Source organism: Agelaius phoeniceus, chromosome 17, assembly GCF_051311805.1.
Source record: "Agelaius phoeniceus isolate bAgePho1 chromosome 17, bAgePho1.hap1, whole genome shotgun sequence".
NCBI lineage: Eukaryota > Metazoa > Chordata > Aves > Passeriformes > Icteridae > Agelaius > Agelaius phoeniceus.
In genome coordinates, this window is record NC_135281.1 from 800,359 (window position 1) to 820,292 (window position 19,934).

General features: G+C 42.2%; 1 protein-coding gene across 3 annotated transcripts in view; it reads right to left on the minus strand.

The window, feature by feature from the left end:
• Window positions 1-19,934, minus strand: part of NDRG3 (NDRG family member 3) — a 58,668-nt gene that overhangs the window by 26,697 nt on the left and 12,037 nt on the right. For all 3 annotated transcript variants that reach the window (XM_054644386.2, XM_054644385.2, XM_054644384.2), the window contains exon 2: window positions 5,408-5,512. In XM_054644386.2, coding sequence (XP_054500361.1) covers window positions 5,408-5,464 — 57 coding nt within the window. In that variant the 5' untranslated portion in view covers window positions 5,465-5,512. The remainder of the gene's footprint in view (window positions 1-5,407; window positions 5,513-19,934) is intronic.

Here is a 19,934-nt window from a genome sequence, read left to right on the forward strand (position 1 = left end):
ACTCTGTTATAGCACAGTTAAGACTGGCTGCAGTCAGGTAAGCAGTGAAATGCAAGATCTGTACAAGCAAACTCCATGCAAGATCTGCCCATTCCTATACAACAAGGTCCTAGGGCTATAGGGAGGCTACCAGCCAAGGGAAGTGAGTACCTGTGTGCATAGCTGAGAGTGTTCAAGCAGGGACAGATGCACATAGGAAGGACACTGGCCACAGCTGGGCTGCATATGGGACTGGGTTTTGTCTATTCCTTGTGTCCATTAACAATTTGGATGCAAAACTCCTAAAAGAACTACTCCTGGGATCTCACGTACTGAGTGCAGGAAAACAAGCCATGCAGTCAGCTTCTGTGCAGCCATTGCTGCAGGTATAGGATTGTTCCATGACAGGCACAGGGACCTGCAAGCTCCTGAAATCCAAGTCCATGGGAACTGCACGCAGTAGTTCATCACTGACTCTTCCCCAAGGGTGACCCCTTGCATGCAGGTGAACACAATCAGTACAGCACCCACTTGGCATCCTGCAGGTTAGAAGATCTGCAGGAACCTGTCCATGTGCTTATGTGCTTTGTGAAACATTGTCTCTAACCACACAGTACATTACATCACTGACAGCTATCAGCAGAAGGCTGAGCAAACCACTTGAGATGGCATCCCAGCTTAGGGATGTGTTTTAGGCATAGCACCCATTATGACTTATACTGGCCAAATGCCAGGTATCCATGAAAGCCATTCATTCACCCTCTCTTGTTCTCATCTGGGCAGAGGAGAGGGGAAAAAAATTACCAAAGGGCTCATGAGTCTCAACTCATGAGGACGGGAGAAAACACTCTAAGGGCAAAACAGGTTCAAATTTAAAGGTGTAAAGTAAATTTATTATTAACAGAGTCAGAGGAGGATAATGAGACATAAAAGAAGCCTTTAAAACATCGTTTTTCCCCCAACCCCTTCCTCCTTCCCACCGACAGTGCAAGGAGACAGGGCATGGGGGTTTTGGTCAGTTCGCCACTCGTTTGCTCAGGAAGAGGAGTCTTTTCTTTGCGATGCCATGGGGCCTCTCCCATGGGAGACTGCTCTCCATGAACTTCTCCAGCGTGGCTCTAATCTCATGAGCAGCAGTCTGCCCAAAACTGCTGCGACATGCGTCACTCCCACAGGCAAACTGTCTTCCCAATACTGATGTGGTGTGGATCACTCGTCCACAGGGTTCAGTCCTCTAAGGATGGGCTGCTCTAGTTTGGAAGCAAAGGCTCTGTCTCTGGAGGCAGGGGCTCTCTCTCCATTTGGGTCTCCCACTGGATCACAGCTTTCTTTGGCATCCACCCACTCTGGCAAGAGCACTTCTCCAATGGGCTGTGAGTGGATCTCTGCATGGCCCATGGACCTCATGGGCTGCAGGGGCACAGCTGCTTCACCTTGGTGCTCATCATGGCCTGCAGAGGAATCTCAGTTTTGACACTTGGAGCACCTCTTCCCCCTCTTTTTCCACTGACCTTGGTGTTGCCCTGTTGTTCTCCCTCACATGTGCTCATGTCTTCCTCTTCTCTGACTGCAAGTAAAACTGCTGCTCATAGGTGCTTTTGGTAACAAGTTCTGCTAATTCAAAGATTCCTACAGGATCCCGCAGCTCCGAGAGGTCAATCTCATCTAGGTTCTGTGCCAGAGAGTCTCTTACCATGTTTCTGCTGCTGGCCACGCGGCCCCACCACCACCAAGCAGGCAGTGACGGCCACCACAGCCCCGCGCTATTTAACCCCTCTCTTCCTGCAGGGCCTGGGAAGGAGAGGCTGCTGCCACTGCCCCTGCCCCTCTTCCCACGACACGGTTGGCTGGGGTTGGCCAGGCGGCAGAGGCTTGCCATGCACTGTGCCAGGACGGCAGCAGCCGTGGCACCTCACCACCCCTGGAGAAAACTGCGCACATGCGTGTTTCAATTTTTCTTCTTAACTGTGTCATCACAGAGGCATTACCAGCCTCTCTAATTGGGCCAAGAGCATGTCCATCTTCAGAGCCATCAGAGATTGGCTCTGTTGGACATGGTGGAAGCTTTTAGCAGCTTCTCACAGAAACTACTCTCTGTGGCCCTCCCTCACTACCAAAAACCAGGCTGTGCCAAATCAACAGAGCACCTTAGTACTAAAATTAATAGGATCACATATGGACAACAGAAACACTCCAAAAATTTCTTCTGGCTGAGCACCCTCATTCCTCCCCATGTGTAAACACATGGCTGTGTTTTCCTTGCTGCAGAGCCTTGTCTTGTAAATAAGAACAAGGGTTGCTACCTATATTCTACACTTTGAGACATTTGAAATATCTGCAAATCTGTTTTAAGAATCCATTCCCCTCTTTCCTCCTGTGTGTTAAGTATGTTAAGTGTTAATTCTGGCCATGTTTTGAGCAGGACATAGCAAAAACCACTAAATCCTGAGTACTGGGGAAAAGAAAATAAAAAGCAGTCTCCTCTTATTTCAGTTTGAGACCCTGAAATTAATTGAGATTTCTGACACCATCACCAGCTCATGAAGCAGGTCAGTTCAGTCACCCATTTCTTTATGGAGAAAGGAGAAATGTCTGTATATGGCACTGGATTTGGATGGTGCATGCTAAGTAAAAAAGAGGGTGATCTGCATTTGTACTTAGAAAAGTCTGAGATTCCCCAAGCAAGTGGGAAGGAAATGACACAAAGCAAGGAATGAGGCTCTGAATTGGGCTGCTTGTTGTCAAGGCATACCATGAGGCAAAAGAAGCTGATGTGCCCTGACTCCCACATACTTGATTTTAACACACTGAAAATCTGACTTTAAACCATTTATTCATTGTCTTAATTTGAGAAACTTTAAGGCAAGTTTTTCAGGCCTCTAAACATGAGATGGCTGCACCTCAAAGCACAGCACTGCCTTGGCTGACTTAATCCAGCCTAAGGGCTGCCCATTTCATTTCCTGAATCTGGCTCTGACATTTCGATAACTTTTCACTGAGGCTGAATTGATAGGAGTCAAAGGTGCCAGAATAACAAAGTATCACTGGTATAATTCTTCTGATCAGGCAATACTCTCTTTTTCTCTCTCTTTCAACAAAATGGGAACATTTGAAGTTCCTTTGCTTCCCCAGTAAAAAGTCGCTGCATTTTAGTGAGCCTGAACAAGGTGAACAAACATAATGTATTTTACTTTCCTGCACTTGATATGAGTTACACAATAACTAACACCAAGTTACATGCAAACAAAATAGTGTTTATATTCTTCAAAAGTCAAGTTCATATCTTTTTGCTGATTTGAGGCAGAAAAAAGCCAGGACTCACTGATCCACAGTGGCATTACCTATAGTTCAGACCAGTGAACAAGATACAACCAATTTCCACTTCCATTGGTAATTCCACTGGTTTAAGAGTCTGAGACTCCAGAGCTCCTTCTCTGTGTACAGTAGCCTTTGTGTCTGAGGAGTTCATGAGCACTCACTCATTAGCACCTTAAGAGTGTTACTGTACTATTTCTGGCCATTAATCCATGCTGGCTCAAACTCCTATATCTAAAGTGGGTTGTCAGTAAAAACCTTAGTGAACAGCCAGCTCAATAGATTTTGGACTCTGATATGTTGCACAGAACAGCAGGTTATTGCGCCACACCCTCATGCTCCATAAACTATGTCTAAAAAGTACACATTTTTTCTCAAGCTTGAAAGCTCTAATAAGGGCCAGACCTTGAAGGTGGCTGCTCCCTGAGGCCCTCATTTTGTAAAAGTGTGAAAAGGAGAGCCACAGCATATTTCTCTTCCCATGCAGTACTGAGGATGGTTCTGGAGCTACCCTTCATATTTCTCCCTACTGGATATTAAATATTTCCTGTAACTTCAACACTGAGTTAAGCAAAGAAGTAATCATTCTGTGTGTGCCCTTCTGCACCCTGGTTAACACCACTTGGTGTTCTGTTTGGGTGAGAACTCTGCATTTGAACCACAATGGACACCACAGTAAGAACTGGATGGGGCTGTCCAGGCAATACTTGAGACAAAGACTGGAAACTTATAAAGGGAAAAACACTTTGATTTGGCATACCTCAGCATCTCTGACTTAGGTCAGCTGACTGAAGGAAGGGCAATCTACCCAGTTCAAATACAGAAAATCCCAGGAGAATCATGAGCAAGATCTGGGCCACTGCCTTTAGGAAGTTTGTCTTCTGTAAATGTTTCTCTCTTGTTTTGAAATTACAAACTGCCCTCAAAGCCTGTATTCCATATTTTTATTTGCTGATCTACACTGATTTTGTACTTTCAAGACTCATCCTTCCAGGAAACATTTTTTTTTTTAAATGGTGGAAGCCCAGTAGTCAGCACTAGTCTGTCAGATCAGGCAGCTGGACTGCAGATTTCAGCAGAGTTTTTAGATTTCACAGATACTAAAAACAGATATGTTAGAACACTAAAGAAATGAGCGAAAACTAATCAGTACAGATTAAAACACAGCAGATTTCCAGAGATTTCACCCATTTTGTGGGGGACAATGCAGTCTTCTGCAGGCACACAGTGAGTGGACAAAGCACCACAGACAGCCCTTTGGCAGCACAAGCCAGGTCCTGATCATCAGCCATCAAACAGCAAAGCCTTAGGAACTCATTCCCACATCATTAGACTTGGCTTCGAGCTATGGAAAGTGACCAAACCACATTGCTCATGATCACAGTTTGCAGATGCAAGATGCTAGATCTTCCCTGTAGTGAACTTAGGCACTCTCAACAACAGTTTGAGGCAGAATCCACTGAGCCCAGATAGCTCTTCCCCAGCCCACAGAGTGAAGGACTTAAACAGCTACTGCGATACAATGATTTTCCAAAGTCTCAGTATTGCATAAATCTGGGCTGTTCTAACTGGGGTCTGCAGATATTAAAAGGAAATTGCTCTCCATTACTAAATCCAGGGAGACAGGGCTTTTTTATTAGGGGTCAAAACACTAAAGGATCATTTAAGACAGAATATTTTCAACAAAAAAAAGTAAAAAAACCAAACCAAACAACAAAACGAAACAACAACAACCCAAAACCAACCAAACAAAAACCAGGATACAATACAGCACTTCTCTAACAAGGAGAAACTTACTAGGGGTTCTACAGCTACACCAGGTTAGGAATGGGATCACCTTTCCAATTGCTGTCCAGCCTTTGCAAATCCTCAGTACAGGCACGACATACTGTTTGGCCAGGACTCCAAAATTACCTGAATTGTTGTGGTCTCTCTTTCCCGGAGACTTTGGAAGAGTGGGTGGTGGTAGATTACCAGAGGGGGGAAGAATTTACTGGGTTTCAGTACTTAAAGGTACTTCAATCTGTGGACAGATTCTAGCAGCTAGGGCTCCTTGCCAGACACAAAGTTATCCCGAGTACACCTGTGAGGACAAAGCAGCAGCCAGCATTACCTTGTCATTCAGGAGTGGCTTGATCTCTGTCAGCTGAACATCCTGCAGTTCATCCATTGTGCTGGAAGTAGAGCCAATTAATCCTCAAAGCAGCAAATAGGGATTCTGAAACAAAGGCATATTGTTAGAAACAGCATTACAAGATATGCTAATCAAAGAATGCTGAGAGATTTTTCATTAGACTTGTCTGTGCTTCAAATTAAGCCTGCAAGAAGCTGGTTCTTGATGCAACACAAAGCACCTGTAAAATGCAGAAGGCAAACCCTGTGCTGCTCTCACTGTGTCAGTCTGGTTACTCCTTGCCCTGCCCACAGAAAGCTGCCCTGAAAGCTCAGGCCTTTCAAGTGAGAAACTGCATCTACTTCCATGCATTGCTGGTATTTCAGCCATAGCTTGTCTGGAAACGAACTGGAAATTACCTGATCAGCAGAGTGAAAAGCTGTTTAGTATGTGGTAATACTGACTTCCCCTGCCATGCCCTACATACCCAAACCCCAGCATCCTGCCAGCAAAGGCAAGGCTGTGCTGTATTCCTGAGACATACAGCCAAAACCACATCCACACACAGGAGACAGAGGTGTAGAGATCCACGCTCCTTGCTGGCAGAGCATAAGAGAGTCCAGAACTCAGGACAGCCCTTGCCATACAAGGTGAGATATAAAAACCGCCGTAGATAGTGCTGGTCCAGTGAAACATGTGCAGACAACACTGTTAGCTTGGCAGCCCAAACCATCACTCTATCAGATAGTGCAGAGTCAGCAAAGGAAAGAAAAATGTAATCAACAGTATAAGAAGCTGCCATATGTCTGTGGGAAATTGCTGTTACCACGGAGCCAGAGAAGAAATCTTTGAGTATAAATACAGCAATGAAGATGGATGAATAATATGGCTGATTTTACAAGGCACTTAATTTTTACTCTAGACACTCTAGCTGTGTTTCTAGACAGAAGAATTTTTAGTGCAAGCACCTGCAAGCAACATGAAAAGGGCTCTGGCAAGAGATGACCACGCCTGGTGGTGCAGACTACCTGGTTGTTCAGGAAAATTGTACCTATTATTGCAGATGAAATAAACAAAGTCACCAACTTCATTTGATGGAACAGAAGTAAGCATGTGGTGGACTTCCTCGGCATCAGCTGAGTGTGCCATGAAAATACGTCTGAATACTGTCACAAATCAAATTATTTGTCTAAGATATTACCGGCTACTAACCACAGAAGAAAAAGAGTGGGAAAAGAACACTTGTGTTCGCCACCCACTTTAATTCAACACAAACTTGTGCTGGGGAGAAGGGGTCCCCCTCACCCCAAATGCTGCAAAGCTGCACCCTTTGTGCCAGAACTAACACAGGGTGGAGTGGGGGGCTGAAGCCAGTCTATCACAAAACAAATAAAACCAAAATGCCTTTCCTTCTGAAAATCAGCCATAGGAACATCTCTTTTAGCTTTGGGAAACTCAATTATTTTTCTTTTTCAGATGTCTTTTGCTGTAAAACATACCAGTTGTGAGAGTTTCAAGAAATCAGTTAATCTACAGGCAACAGCCCCCTTACTTCACAATGAATTTTTGTTCAGAAGAGGGGTAAGAGCCATTATGTAGTGCACTGTAAGCCCCAGAGGAAAGCTCTTTACTGTCATGCTGCTGAGATATTATGGAATAAAAAAAAAAAATTTCTACTAAGGAATTACAACTTCCATATATACTGGGACTGATCAAGAGCTCAACATCTACGAGGTTCTCTCCAGAACAGCATCACATGAGGTTACAGACACAAAAGGAATTTCAAACAAGCATCACAAAGCTTATCTGCAGATAAGGTGCAGTCAGATGACCCAGTACTAGAATGACCACCTTCATCTCATTAGTGGGAGAGCATATCCCTTCTCTTATGCTCCTTTGAAAAGACATCTACTGGTGGCAGGCAAGAAGGTCATACTTATTCTTGGGGTCACCCAAGAGACAAAGAAGTTGTCCACTCTACCCAAAGGAACAAAAAAACTGCGCACACACCAGCCACCTTTTTCTGTGGGTTTTTATATACGTGGGAGTTTTCCTGAACCTTGAATTCACACCTTGAATTTTTCCCTAAACCAGAGTCTAAAGAGAAGGAAGACACCAATATAATAACTCCTCTCTACTGAGCCGTGGCTGACCAAAGAACATCTCAGACCACCAATTGCTCTGCATTAGATTGCTCAAAGAAACTTTTGCTATAGCCTTGCAGATATCTCTTCTATTTTCCCCTGAGCTATACAAAGTCCCAGAGAGGCCTGAGATGCATCCAACACAAATCTGCCCAGGTATGCTGTTTGCTGTCAATACAAGCACATCCATGAACTGTGCAAAGTCTAGAGCAGGAGAGACACACATTTTGTACCCATGCACAACATTGTTAATCATTTATTATATGAGAAGAATAAAAACCTAGTAGGGGTTCAAAGCAAGGATTATCAAATGCATTTATCTCATCAACTTTGATTTAATACTTGGTCTCTAGATACAACTATAGTGCACACAATAAGCAATATTGAAACAACTCTGAAATTAATCTGATCCTTATCTTCCTAGTCTACTATTGCTCTAAATGCTGTCTCAAGGGAAAGGGGTTCTCTAGGGCAAGCTGCTGTAAGCCATAATATGCAATATGTGCTGCCCCTTCCTTAAAACAAGCTGGACAGCAACAAAAAAGGACTGCTAATTTAGATGCTGAGATTTATGTGAAACTTCCTTGAGACAGAAGAGACACCTTTCTTAACAATAGCTGGGTTCAAATAGCTGTGAAAACCTCTGTAGGAAGTTTGCAGAAGAGTAAGAGACTTGCTTTGCAGAGAGTCTGCAGCACAGTCAGCCTGGGAAGCTTCTCAGCTCATAGCACATTCTCACCCAGAAGTAAGAATTATGAAGGGTCCCTCCAGTGGGGCCCAAATACTGAGGTGAGCCAGGAAGTCACTGACAACTGCTCTAATGAGAGCAAAATCACACAGAAAGATTAAACCTGCACAGCCTCAGAGAGTGGATTTTTTTCCTAAAAATTTAGAGTCTATATCTATTCACCTAGCTTGTACAGTTTTTTCAAGGCTTTTTGAAGGAAAAGACATAGGGGGTCACCATCACTCCTTGCAAGCAGCTTTTTTAGCTTGCTGAACCAGCTCTTCCCAATCCACTCACTGGTGAGCTCTCCAGAAAATGGCTGACACAGCCTCAGGACTTCATTTTAATTTGGTCAGAGGGTATTCCATTGGCAGATGCACATACTTTTCTTTTCCCAAGATCTTAGCAAGCTCAGTGTGATTGCCCTAGATTAAATCTGGGTAATTCGTCATTACAGCATAAAATCTACTAACTCTATATGACTATTTGCCACAACTTCACCTGAGCACCCTGCTATGTCAACATAGCATGTGTTTTGGTTTGAAACATGGCAAATGGGCACATTTGAGCAAAAAAGGCCTAAAAAACTTTCAAAAGAGGATGCTTTGTAGTAGAGAGACCTTTGTAGAGCACATCTCCAAGTGCAGAAGCAAAGGAAAGGATGGGGTGTTGGTGAGCTGGGCTATCCTCCCTTCCAACCATGCTAAGACTCCTTGTAAAAGCTCTGCAGACTTGTCTGCCCAGGAGCCAATTTACTCCCTCCATTCCTCCTGTTATTTAAAGAGACAAACATGTCATTTCATAAGCCGAACGCAAGTTTAAAATACCACAACAAACCAGCATAAATATTCATAACACTTAAAAGATTCTTGTAGAAGTCAGGCCACAGGCAAAGCAAAAGGTTTGCCTGAAACAATCCATGTATAAATGGATTTTTCTATAGATGGCCCAGTAGCACCTGCTTTGCAAGTATTCCTCTTGCCTCTATTTATATCTTACTATAAATACACTCAAATCCCCCAACTGAAACTATCTATCCCTTTCCAAAGGGTTCTTAAAGGCTGAAGTAGATTCTTTGTTCCTTGAAAACCAGTAAGACAAGAATCCAGGAAAGATGTGGTGAATTATTAGGCACAGAGACTAGAATCAGGGTAGAAGACAGAAGGCTACAAAAAAATAAGGCAGGCGAACCCCAGAAAGAGACCATCTACCTATAAATAAGATCTTAAATATATGTTTGCATGTTTACTCTAAGACAAGGCTGCTCTCAATTTACATCCTTTCAATATACAAAGAAGGAAATTGGAGTTAAGTTCAGTAGTCAAGACCATGAGTACTACAGGCCTGCACCCACTGAGTGTGAGGTGCAATATCTGTAGGTTCTGAGGCTCTGCTTTCTGGTCATTTAAGCTCTGGCACAACTGCTTCCTGCAGAGTTAGGAGCTGCAAGAGCTGCAGAGCTGCATCTTGAATTCAAATCTGTCTTCTTATGGAGGTACAATCTCTCCACACTATTTAGGAACTCAGTGCAACCAAACCTTGCATTCAGAGGCTAAAAATTCTTGGGTTTTCACCTCAATTTGACTATAGCTTATAATGTGTCACCTCCACAGGCACTTACACTCTTACTTTGTATATTAACCACACTGAGGCAAAATTACACCCATCAGTTGTCAAGCTATGCTACAAAACATGGCATTAAATGTACCTAAGCATATGCTCCCTCATTTGGCAGACAAGCGAGGCAAGCTGAAGAAGCTCCTCTCTTGGGACTCACAGCCATGACAATCCGGGTAAGGTTCAAGAGAACCACTCCCTGACAAGCCAGCTACGTCTTATAAGACGGAAAGCAGAAGTGTTGCTCCTAGGTATGCAAATGAAGATGGAAATAAATCCACAATTTACAACCCATGCCAGAACCAAAGTACACTATCCATGATCTGCAGGCTTACTGCTCAGGCATTTATTTCTTGAGCCATTTTGCTGTGTAGCTCATCACTGCAACTTCTCCCTTTCTTTATAAGGGGATTCCCACTTCCTGTGCCTCCTGTGTTACTCTCCCATAGAGGGGAAAATCAGCTGCCTGGCAGGGCTCCTCAGCCTGGCCGGGCAAACCACAGTCTTGGCATATAGATCTCAGCTAATTTTCATGTATGGGCCTTGAGACCCTTGGGCATTCCTGTTCTGTTGTTCCTCTGCCCTGTGCAAGCCTCTGGACAGCAATGTGCTTCCCAAAACCTGCACAGGCGACTCTGTTTTCTATACTAAAATGCTGGCTGACATGGTAAAGTTCCAGAGAAACAGGCAAAGGGCCCGAATTCAGTTTCAAAGTATTTTCCAAGGTTGCTCACTTTGCATTCCAGCTCATGTGTTTTTGGAACCGTGCCACATGGTGCTCCATCTCCAAGATAAACTGCGTGCCTACAGAAAGAAATTGTGTTCTGCTTCACCAGTGCAGTCCCAGGTTCTGCTGTTGCCAAAATTATTTTTGCTTTTATATTTCCTTCATATATATTCATAGCTCTGTAGATTATTGTTGCATAGTTATATAGTTCCTAGCTAACTCCACTACTCTTCCCTACCCTGACAGGCAGAAAGACAAACATGTACCTGAGGCTCCAAGCCCTGGGGGCCCAAGGTTAGACTCTCTGGGAGCCAAGGTTGAAACCAGCTCATCGAGACACATTTTCATAAACAAAGCTTTGTTCTTATCTAAGAAGGGGGAGAAATCAGAAAAGGAGGAATTACCTCATCACTTCTGCTTCTAATTGGGGATTCTTGTCAATTATACTAATTTGCTAAAATTACAAAGCTGTATTCACCCTATGTGGGGGTTGGCATTTTTCCATATCTGCCCCTGGAGGCCCCCAATAAAGACCAGCCTGTATATTACCTCCTATACTAATATTGTCTCAAAAGTGTTTTGTTTTATTCCTAGCTCTTTAAGGCATCACTGCACTTGAGCAAAGGAACAGCAGCTTCCTAAGCCATGATTTTACATCCCTGGAATCTGAGCTACACCTAGGACAGAAATGTCAGCTGGTGCATATAAGTTTCTAAGATGTTTAAACAAGACCCACATTTAACAATGGTTTTGTAAGAAAAAGGTCTGTGCCTAGCTTTCCATTAATTCTGGATGAATCCAATTTTAATTAAAAGCAATATCATACTGTTATGGGTGTAACTGGGCTCAGCAAGAAGGACACTGTTCCTGCTGGATGCCTGAACTAACAGGCATTGACTATAGGCTGATTAAGCAAGAATGCTATTAAAGTTTTTAAAGTGGTTTACATTATCTGGATCAGTCTTCCTGAAAACACAGAACTATGCTTAGCTCCCCTATACAGGACAGTCCAAGAAGTTTTAGAGTGGAGACACCCAGGATATAAACTGGAATGAGAAATTTCTGTGATGAAAATTGTGTAAATTATTGTCTTTGAAAAAGTCTCTTCTGATCATGGTATCCCTTTTAAATGGTTTTGCAAATGAAATAAGCTGTGACTGTTACCACCATTCATTATTATGTTAGGGTTGCAGTGTCGGAGACAGGCACACGACTGAGCGCACCAAGGGTCACAAGACAACAGCCAACATTTGCGGATGGACGTGCCCTTTTACAGGGAGCTCAAAATTCCTGCAGTTGAACACCTGATTGGTCAAGAGCTCACTGGCCAATGATATGTCTGCATTCAGGACTGAATGGGATTGGCTGGGGTCCTCAGCTGGAGTTCCAATCCAACCTATCATTGCCTTACCCGGGAACTTGTTTACCTCTATAACAAACTAGGCTAGCCAACTTGGGTTTCTGTTATGGCCAAATTTATCTGTTCAGCTTCAAACCAGCTATAGCTGTGACAAGTCACGTGACTCACATGATGTTCTATGTCCATTGCTGCCCAGTGGCATCACACTAAAGCAACACCAGTGTTAGGCAGTGTCAGAGCCCACAGAGCTCAGACTAAACCACAGAGATCTTGTCAGTTTCATGGTGAAGGATGTGTTCAAATGGATCTCTTCCAAGATGCTTTTCATCTTCTGGGTAACTACTTCCATCAGCCCTGTAGTTCAGGATGTCCCACCCAGGCACCGGTGAGGGCCCCTGAGGGTTTTGGCTAGATGTTTGCCCAAATCAAAACAATCAGCAGTGTCACCATCGAGGCATCCACAGCACTTTCTGCTCCTACCATCTTCTCCCTGTCCTGTGTCCCCACCCTCCAGCACTCACTATGTGTAGCTGAACTCAATTGCTCCCCAGCACACACCCACCCATGGTAAGTGGGGAAAATGCTGTCTTCAGCAGGAACGTGCTTTTAAGCAGCTTAGGATGAAATCTGACTGCTTTCCACCAGATCCTTCATTTCCTCTGCAGTTTTATTTTCAAGCTTGTTTCTGCTTCATTTCAGCCATGCTTCCTACTAATCGACTGTGTTTTCACACTTTAAGTGAAAAAAAACTAATCAAATGTGAATACATATTGCATTGAGCAAAGTAAAGCATTCCAGAGCAAGGTGGACTGGAAATCTGTTTAAATGAGATTTGAATAACGATTTTTATCATTAAATATCACATTTCAATTTACTGAAATTTAATGCTGATTTTGCATTTTATTTATCTTACTGAAAAAGTTGCATTTTCACCGGTTACTAAACATTAAATTGCAGTGACTCAAGGCCAGGTTAGATGGGGCTTGGAACAACTTGGTCTAGTGGAAGGTGGACTTAAAGGGCCCTTTCAACACAAACCATTCCATAATATAACCATTCCACCAAACTGAGCCTTCTTGCTGTCTGTGAGGAACCAGTATTTAAGTTATTGTATAGCTAAACAAAGAATTATTTAGCCCTCAGTTGTCATATTTTCTAATGCAATTTAGATTGATATTTTTTAGTTCATTTGTGTGGGGTGCTACTGGGACAGAAGAAAAATATTGTAATCAAATGCACAAGAAAATTTGTAGAGTAACTTTTATTTAAACTTTGCGTTCACTCAAATATATAAACTGTACAACCTAAAGCCAACATAGTAATGTATTCACTGGTGAAGGTGATCCCTTGGCATGAACAGGGTAATACACATATATACATACACACACAAATATATGTGCAGTCTGGATAAACCAAACTTAAAAATCATCACAGACACATGCAAAGTTCAGGAAGAGCAAATAATTCTGCTCCTCAGCAGCTAAGAAGACACAAATGCTTCTTCACAGCCTTTCACTGTGCTGTGCATGTATATACATCTAAATCACTTCTAGTGTCTTTGCAGCTTTTCTTCTTCACTCAAACTTGAAAAAAAAAAATTTGGGCCATCAGAAAGTAGTATACTTCCAGGCAAAAGCTGATCAAACACTTCAACAGCTCCAATTTCAAGTTATCCACTATGGTGGACATGGCAGAGTCCATAAGTTTTATCACAGCAAATACATATTGTTCAATATGAAATATTGATGGTTAATCAGAATATCGAAAAACATAGAAGACAGACATAAGTCTTGGGATGCAGTTTCACTATCTTAATCTGCTCTAGCTGCAGGCTGCTTGCAAAAGGGACATTCACAGGAGCAACACAAATTTTAAGACCATGTTGTATGAAAAATAAATTACTAAAATAAGATTTTTATTACATGCTTTTTATCCCTTCTTCTTCATTGATAAAATAATCCTCCTATGCATGTAGTACTGCTCCTTGAGCTTCTCAGAACAAGCTCCTTCCTTTTTGGTCTATCCTGTGTCATTGAAGGGACAACCTCTTCTCAAGTATCAGTGCCATTACTTCAGATTCATTATGACTGCCACTCAGCCGTCCCTTCTGGAATTTCTAGTCTGTGAATTTGCTTCCAAACAGAAAACATCCTTGTTTATGTCAGGCTGAATTGCATGTCCCTCCTGAGGCAGCTGGCCAGGAGAGGCAACTTCACTTAGCACAGTTAAAAACAGTAATGGATACAGGACAGACCAATTCAGGAGGTAATTTCATTACTCATTTAGAACAACGGTGAGTTTCTGCCAAAAGGGATGCTCCTGTCCTCCCTACACCAGACAGAACTTCCTACCTCTCCTTCCCTTGCACCAGGCTGATGATTATGCTGTAACATGGCAAATCAGATCTCTTTATTCTCTCTCTCATGTGTTTTTTCCAGGGCTACCTTTCACCTGGATCAGTGAACTGACTGATGAAAAGGCTCCTTGTGTGCCATCTTTTTTTTTCTAAATCTATCAGGTATTTCAATTTGAGGTTGGATTGTAAGAAAGCATATGTCTAGGCAGCATTAGCTCTTCCCCCGCATCAGAGAGCAGATAACGTACATGCTCAGGACACTGCCGGATGATTTTCAGGGGCCTGTACTTAGCTTCAAGGTATGTATGATAAATCTAATCCATCTGGATAGAGTGTATACAGAACATAGGACAGAACTCTAATTTTGCTAAATTGAGTCACCTTGTTGTAAGGTATTTTTTCAGGACATATAGAGGAACTAGAGTTTCACCTCACAGCCTCTGAAAGAAAACCCAGACCCTTAAGCTCTCTCCTTTGCTCCGTCCCCTTGCAGCCACGACCCAAACCCTGCCTTGGGGTCTGGCATGCTTGACTGCAACATGAGCAAGTGTAATGCAGACTTTTTGCCAGGCTAGCTTTCTGCTTGCTTAGTGAGCTGAAATAGCCTATCAGACAGTCACATAAACATTAGAACCAACTCATGTAATGAGGACCAGACATGTAGTGAGTGACCTCTGGAACTGCCTTCAAATCCTGCAGTCTAAGCTGAGGATCACATACAAAAGGGTAGGGAAATATATTCACAAACTCATTAGAGTCTTTATGGTGGTCTGTGGATACAAGTAACTAGGGCTAAAAATGAATACCTGAGTACACATCAGCATGGACATTTACATTATAAGTTTCTGAAATGGATAGAAGCCTTTTGATAAACCAGGTAATAATGTCTTATTTCACAGAGGGTAGAAACACCCCTTGAAGTGCTTAATGCCAGTCTAGATGGGGCTTTGAGCAACCTGGTCTAGTGCAGGGTGCCCCTGCCCATGGCAAGCGGTTGAAATGATTTGAGGTGCCTTCCAACCTAAAGCAGTTTGTGATTCTGTGATGCAGCAATGGACCACATTTTCTTTCAGCCACTGTAAGCATCCTCCCTTACAAATTACAGGGGCAGTTTGCAAACACATGCATAAATACAAGAGAGACATAGGACAGAAAACACCAGCTACTTAAGTCAAACATCACTCATAAGAATGACTTGTGTTTGAAGTCAGTTATAAAACTGCAAGTGATGTTTTTCAAAAAATAAGGAATGCTTTTCTGCAAGCAGCTGGAAGCCAAAGGCAGGTGGCACTCTGTACCAAACATGCCTTCCCAAATTCTGTCAGATAGGCCTAAGGAGGAAACTGACCTACTCACCAGGTTGCATGTTCACTCAAACCCAATTTGCTCTCTAGATTTCCAGTGGATGTTCTTGGTTCTGGCTGCTTGTGAGTTAAACTGTTCCTGCAAAAGCTCTGGTCATTACTGCCTGAGATCTGCAAAAGTACAGCAGGCACATCCTCCTATACTTCTAACATCCAAGCCCTTGCCTTCCTAAAATGCTAACAGAACTTCTGTTTCCCTTTTTCTCCATCCTTCTTTCCCTCCCTTTCCTCATTCACCCCCACACCAATTCCTGTTAAAATCTGAGTGATCAAAATGAGAAACCAAAGCTATCTACTGTGTGAACTGAACTGGGTAAACAACTTATACCAAAAAAAGAGCAGTTTTTAGAAAGGTAAGCTGAATCTGTATAGCTTTTGCTTGCAATATCTACCAGGTAAAAGCAGTAACTTCTTTTTTCCTCACCCAAACTTCTCCACACCAAATTCCATGGGTTAGATCAACTCAGAGTTTACTTTAACAGTGCAAGTTAAGGTAGTTCCTACTAAGTGAAATTCAGTTAGGTACATTTGGAATATAGAAAATATTCACAAGCTTAAGACAGTTTCACATCACATATCTTATGATGGAAATCCATTACCCCAAGGGCAATTGTGAACTAGGATGTGCAGTCATTGTAAACAGACCCTCTGAAGATTTTACTTCTTTCAAAACTAACTGAAGATCTCAATACAATTTATTTAGTTCTAATACTCTAGTCCTGAATAAAGGTGGACCATCACATGGGTTTAATGCTTAACCCCTCCGTGTTTAGAAAGAGTTGATTACAGCAGATCAATTCCTGATTTCATTCCCTAGAAATCAGCATGAGATGAGGATGCACCACACCAAAGCAACAATGAAGGAAAAAGCTGACTACACCCAAGTCTAAAACTAGTTCCTCAATTAAGAATTAAGAGGAAGTTTCTCAGAAGCCTAATCACAGTCTCTTTTGCAGGTAAGGACAGCACAGCAGGAACATGGGCATGGTTTCTGTTTATGGGACCTGGATGCAATTGCAGAACCATAGAAGCTGGAAGAGATTTCTGGAGGAGCGATTACTCTCCAAGCAAGAGTCATTTCAAAGCTGGATCCAGTTGTTCAGGGCCTTACAGATTTAAAAATCTCTAAGGATGTAGATTCTAGCATTACATACCAATCTAATTGCAAAAGTAGTTTCCTTTTATCCAACGGGAATTTCCTTTGCTGCAAGTGGTATAATCAATGAGATTTTTAACCTGAAAATATCACAGGCCAGAATAAAAATGAAAATGAACACATCAGAAGAATTAAAAAATTCCCTTTCTAAAACTGTTTTATAATGAATAAGGAGTCAACTCAGATACTTCACATTAAAGGCATAGTTGGAGCAGAAATGAATTTCCTGGTAAGCTTTTCAGGGCAGATGTTAATATATCAAAATAACAGGCTTAATATTAAACTGATTGCCAACTCTGAAAAATGTTCAATACTTTCCAGAAAAAGAACATGTGAAGAACTGTGCAAGATCTGAGTATTGCATCATCAGACTGATTCAGTTCAAGAGCAAATGTCTAGGATACAGCAAAAGAGCAGCACCTGACAATAATTCCCCTTTGCTTGTACATCCATCTGTACTTCAGGCAGTGTCTGTCTCTCCTGAGTCCTGCAGAAGCTTCTTCCCCCAGTGCACTGAAACACTGCTGTTCCTTGTGAATACAGAAGTTATTTATTCTCACACTTTGTGCTGCAGTAAAACAGTAAGGCAGCCTCACCCATGAAATATTAAGACTTCTTCCTTGAGACACAAAAATTATCAAGAGCTTGACCTATTATTACAGAATACTCTTTCACCCCACTATTACAAAAATCCCCCAAAATATGCAATATAAAGTAGCACATTCTGAAGATTTTATCAAAAACTAACTCTGACAGACCATTTGAACAGCTCTGAGCAGTCACAAGTCCCACTGACCACACATGCTGTCCGGAGAAGGAACTTTCCAATGCCCTTGGCAAACAACAAGGATAAGAACACCAGCCTCAACCCTAAAAAAGCCTGACAAAACCTTCTCTACAGACAGGCTGGCTTGCCAACACTCATCTGGAGAAAAATTATCGAATACTTTTACTTGGTGTAGTATTTCCTTTTCATAACATTACTTGCACATTTCTCCCATATTAACCTTTAAGCAGAATTTAAGCTGATGCAGGCATCTTAGACATAAAATGAAAGTTATTCACTCCAACATTACTCTTTTTTCCTCCCTTTCCAAGCCTCATTGCCATATCCTTTTGGAAAATGGCAGCTGTATTATTACATACCCCATGTCCAGTATTGCAGTGTTATAGTTGGGGTATCTAAAAAAATCCTCAGAAAATATTTAAAATGTTCTGAAGAAAGGCAATCGTACCGTAAGAAAGACAGTATTAGTCAGGGGAGTTGTGGTACAATCAGGTGCCAAACCCAATTGTAAAGAGTATCATATTTGTTTAAGCCACCATGAGGGAACCAAAGCGTGGGTACTCTTTTGAGCCTTGTCCACAGCAATTTCAGCTAATGAGCTTTAGCTGACTAGTGGAGAGGTCTGAAAGCACCCACAGAGCACAGGACATTTAGTTATCTGTGAAACCTCAGTAATTCAATTACTCTGGATCATAATAACACTTTAAAAGTAAAATGATAGTAACTCACCTTACCACTGAACATTTCCTCAGCACCTCAAGAGTCAGATTCAGTCTTGGGCACAGCCATGCCCTGCTCAGGAGCAAGGTGTCCCCAGGGAGACACAAGGTTCCTGAGACCATATGCTAACACAAGCGACCATGAGGGGCTAGCTCAGCAATACCAGCAGGCTGCACCACTCCACTCCCTACTCTTTCAAACTCCAAATATCTCAAGGATTTACAGATTATAGCTTTTATTTAATGAACTGAAAATAATGACACGCTTCTGTGACTAGATGCCCTTCTGCAGGTCAGGAGCAGATATTAAACACAAGTCAAAAGCACAGTTCACTTGAGTAGCTTATGAGTTTAAGTTAGTGAAGTCTGTCTTTACAATTCAGTAAAGAAGTGCTTAGCAAGCTGCTACATCAGCCTAAAACTGCAAGAAATTAATTCTGCCAATAAATATGCAAACATAACAAAGCATAGGTGACAAACTGCAAATAAATAGTACCTGTACACTGAAGTCATATCCAGTTTCCATGAATCCAAAAACACCTGCTTTTCTAACTCCTGTGGAGCAATACAAAAACAACGCTATTGCAACTGGTTGGTATTTAATGTCGTATTATTTTTGTAGCAGAGGCAGCTGGAACTACGGACCACAGTGTAAGAAAGTGCCACCATCCCAGCTAATGACCAGACAAAGAGGGTATATTAGGTCTTGCTGTCACAGATGTTTTAATACTCCAACCACAACCTGAAAACACCACACACAAGGTGAGGCTGTATGTCCTGAGCTGCAGGAACTGTATTTGACTTTACTAGGTATTTCTACTATAATATTTTGTTGAGAAGTTGTACTAATTTTCCCAATGAAAATTGATCAGAGGGGCCGTTTTAGCCTGCCAGGCTGCATATACCTACTCCACCATTTGAAAGGATTTCTCTTGTGCACAGAGCTCTAAAGCTAATCTTACAAAGCCCCATGAACAGCGTTCTAATGAAGTGTTAACTGCAGAATAAATCAGCTTAAATCCAGGAAATTGTTCCAACAGATTAAAGACTTGATGCCAAAGAGAAAGGAGGAAGTCCTGCTCCCACTTTAGAAATATCTCACTTTGTTTTGAGCCTGCAACCCACTATTTCCATTTGGTGGTCTAAAATTTTTTATCAAAAGAGACAGTGAATAATGGGTTCACATACATGCCATGCTGCTAAGACTGTACTTCCATCATACCTCTTCAAAGACATCTTTTTGAAAGTGAAGAGCCTTGATCTATTTATTATTCTTTACAAGGAATTCACTGCACACCTTTGATCATTTTTCAGAATCTCTACCAGTTTCACTGGGTCTTTGAGAGCGATGGGACTAGAACTCATGCAGCACTCACAACACAGCTGCATTGTGAGCTTACACACTGTTTCCTAGTTTGATCACTATTATTTTTCCACAAGCATCTAACCTTCAATTTGCTTTTCTAAACAATGAGATAATATTTTGATAGAGCTGCCTATTATAAACCCCAGTTCTGCCTCTGACTGGGAAAACCAATTCAGAGCTCATCACTGTACACATACAGTGGGG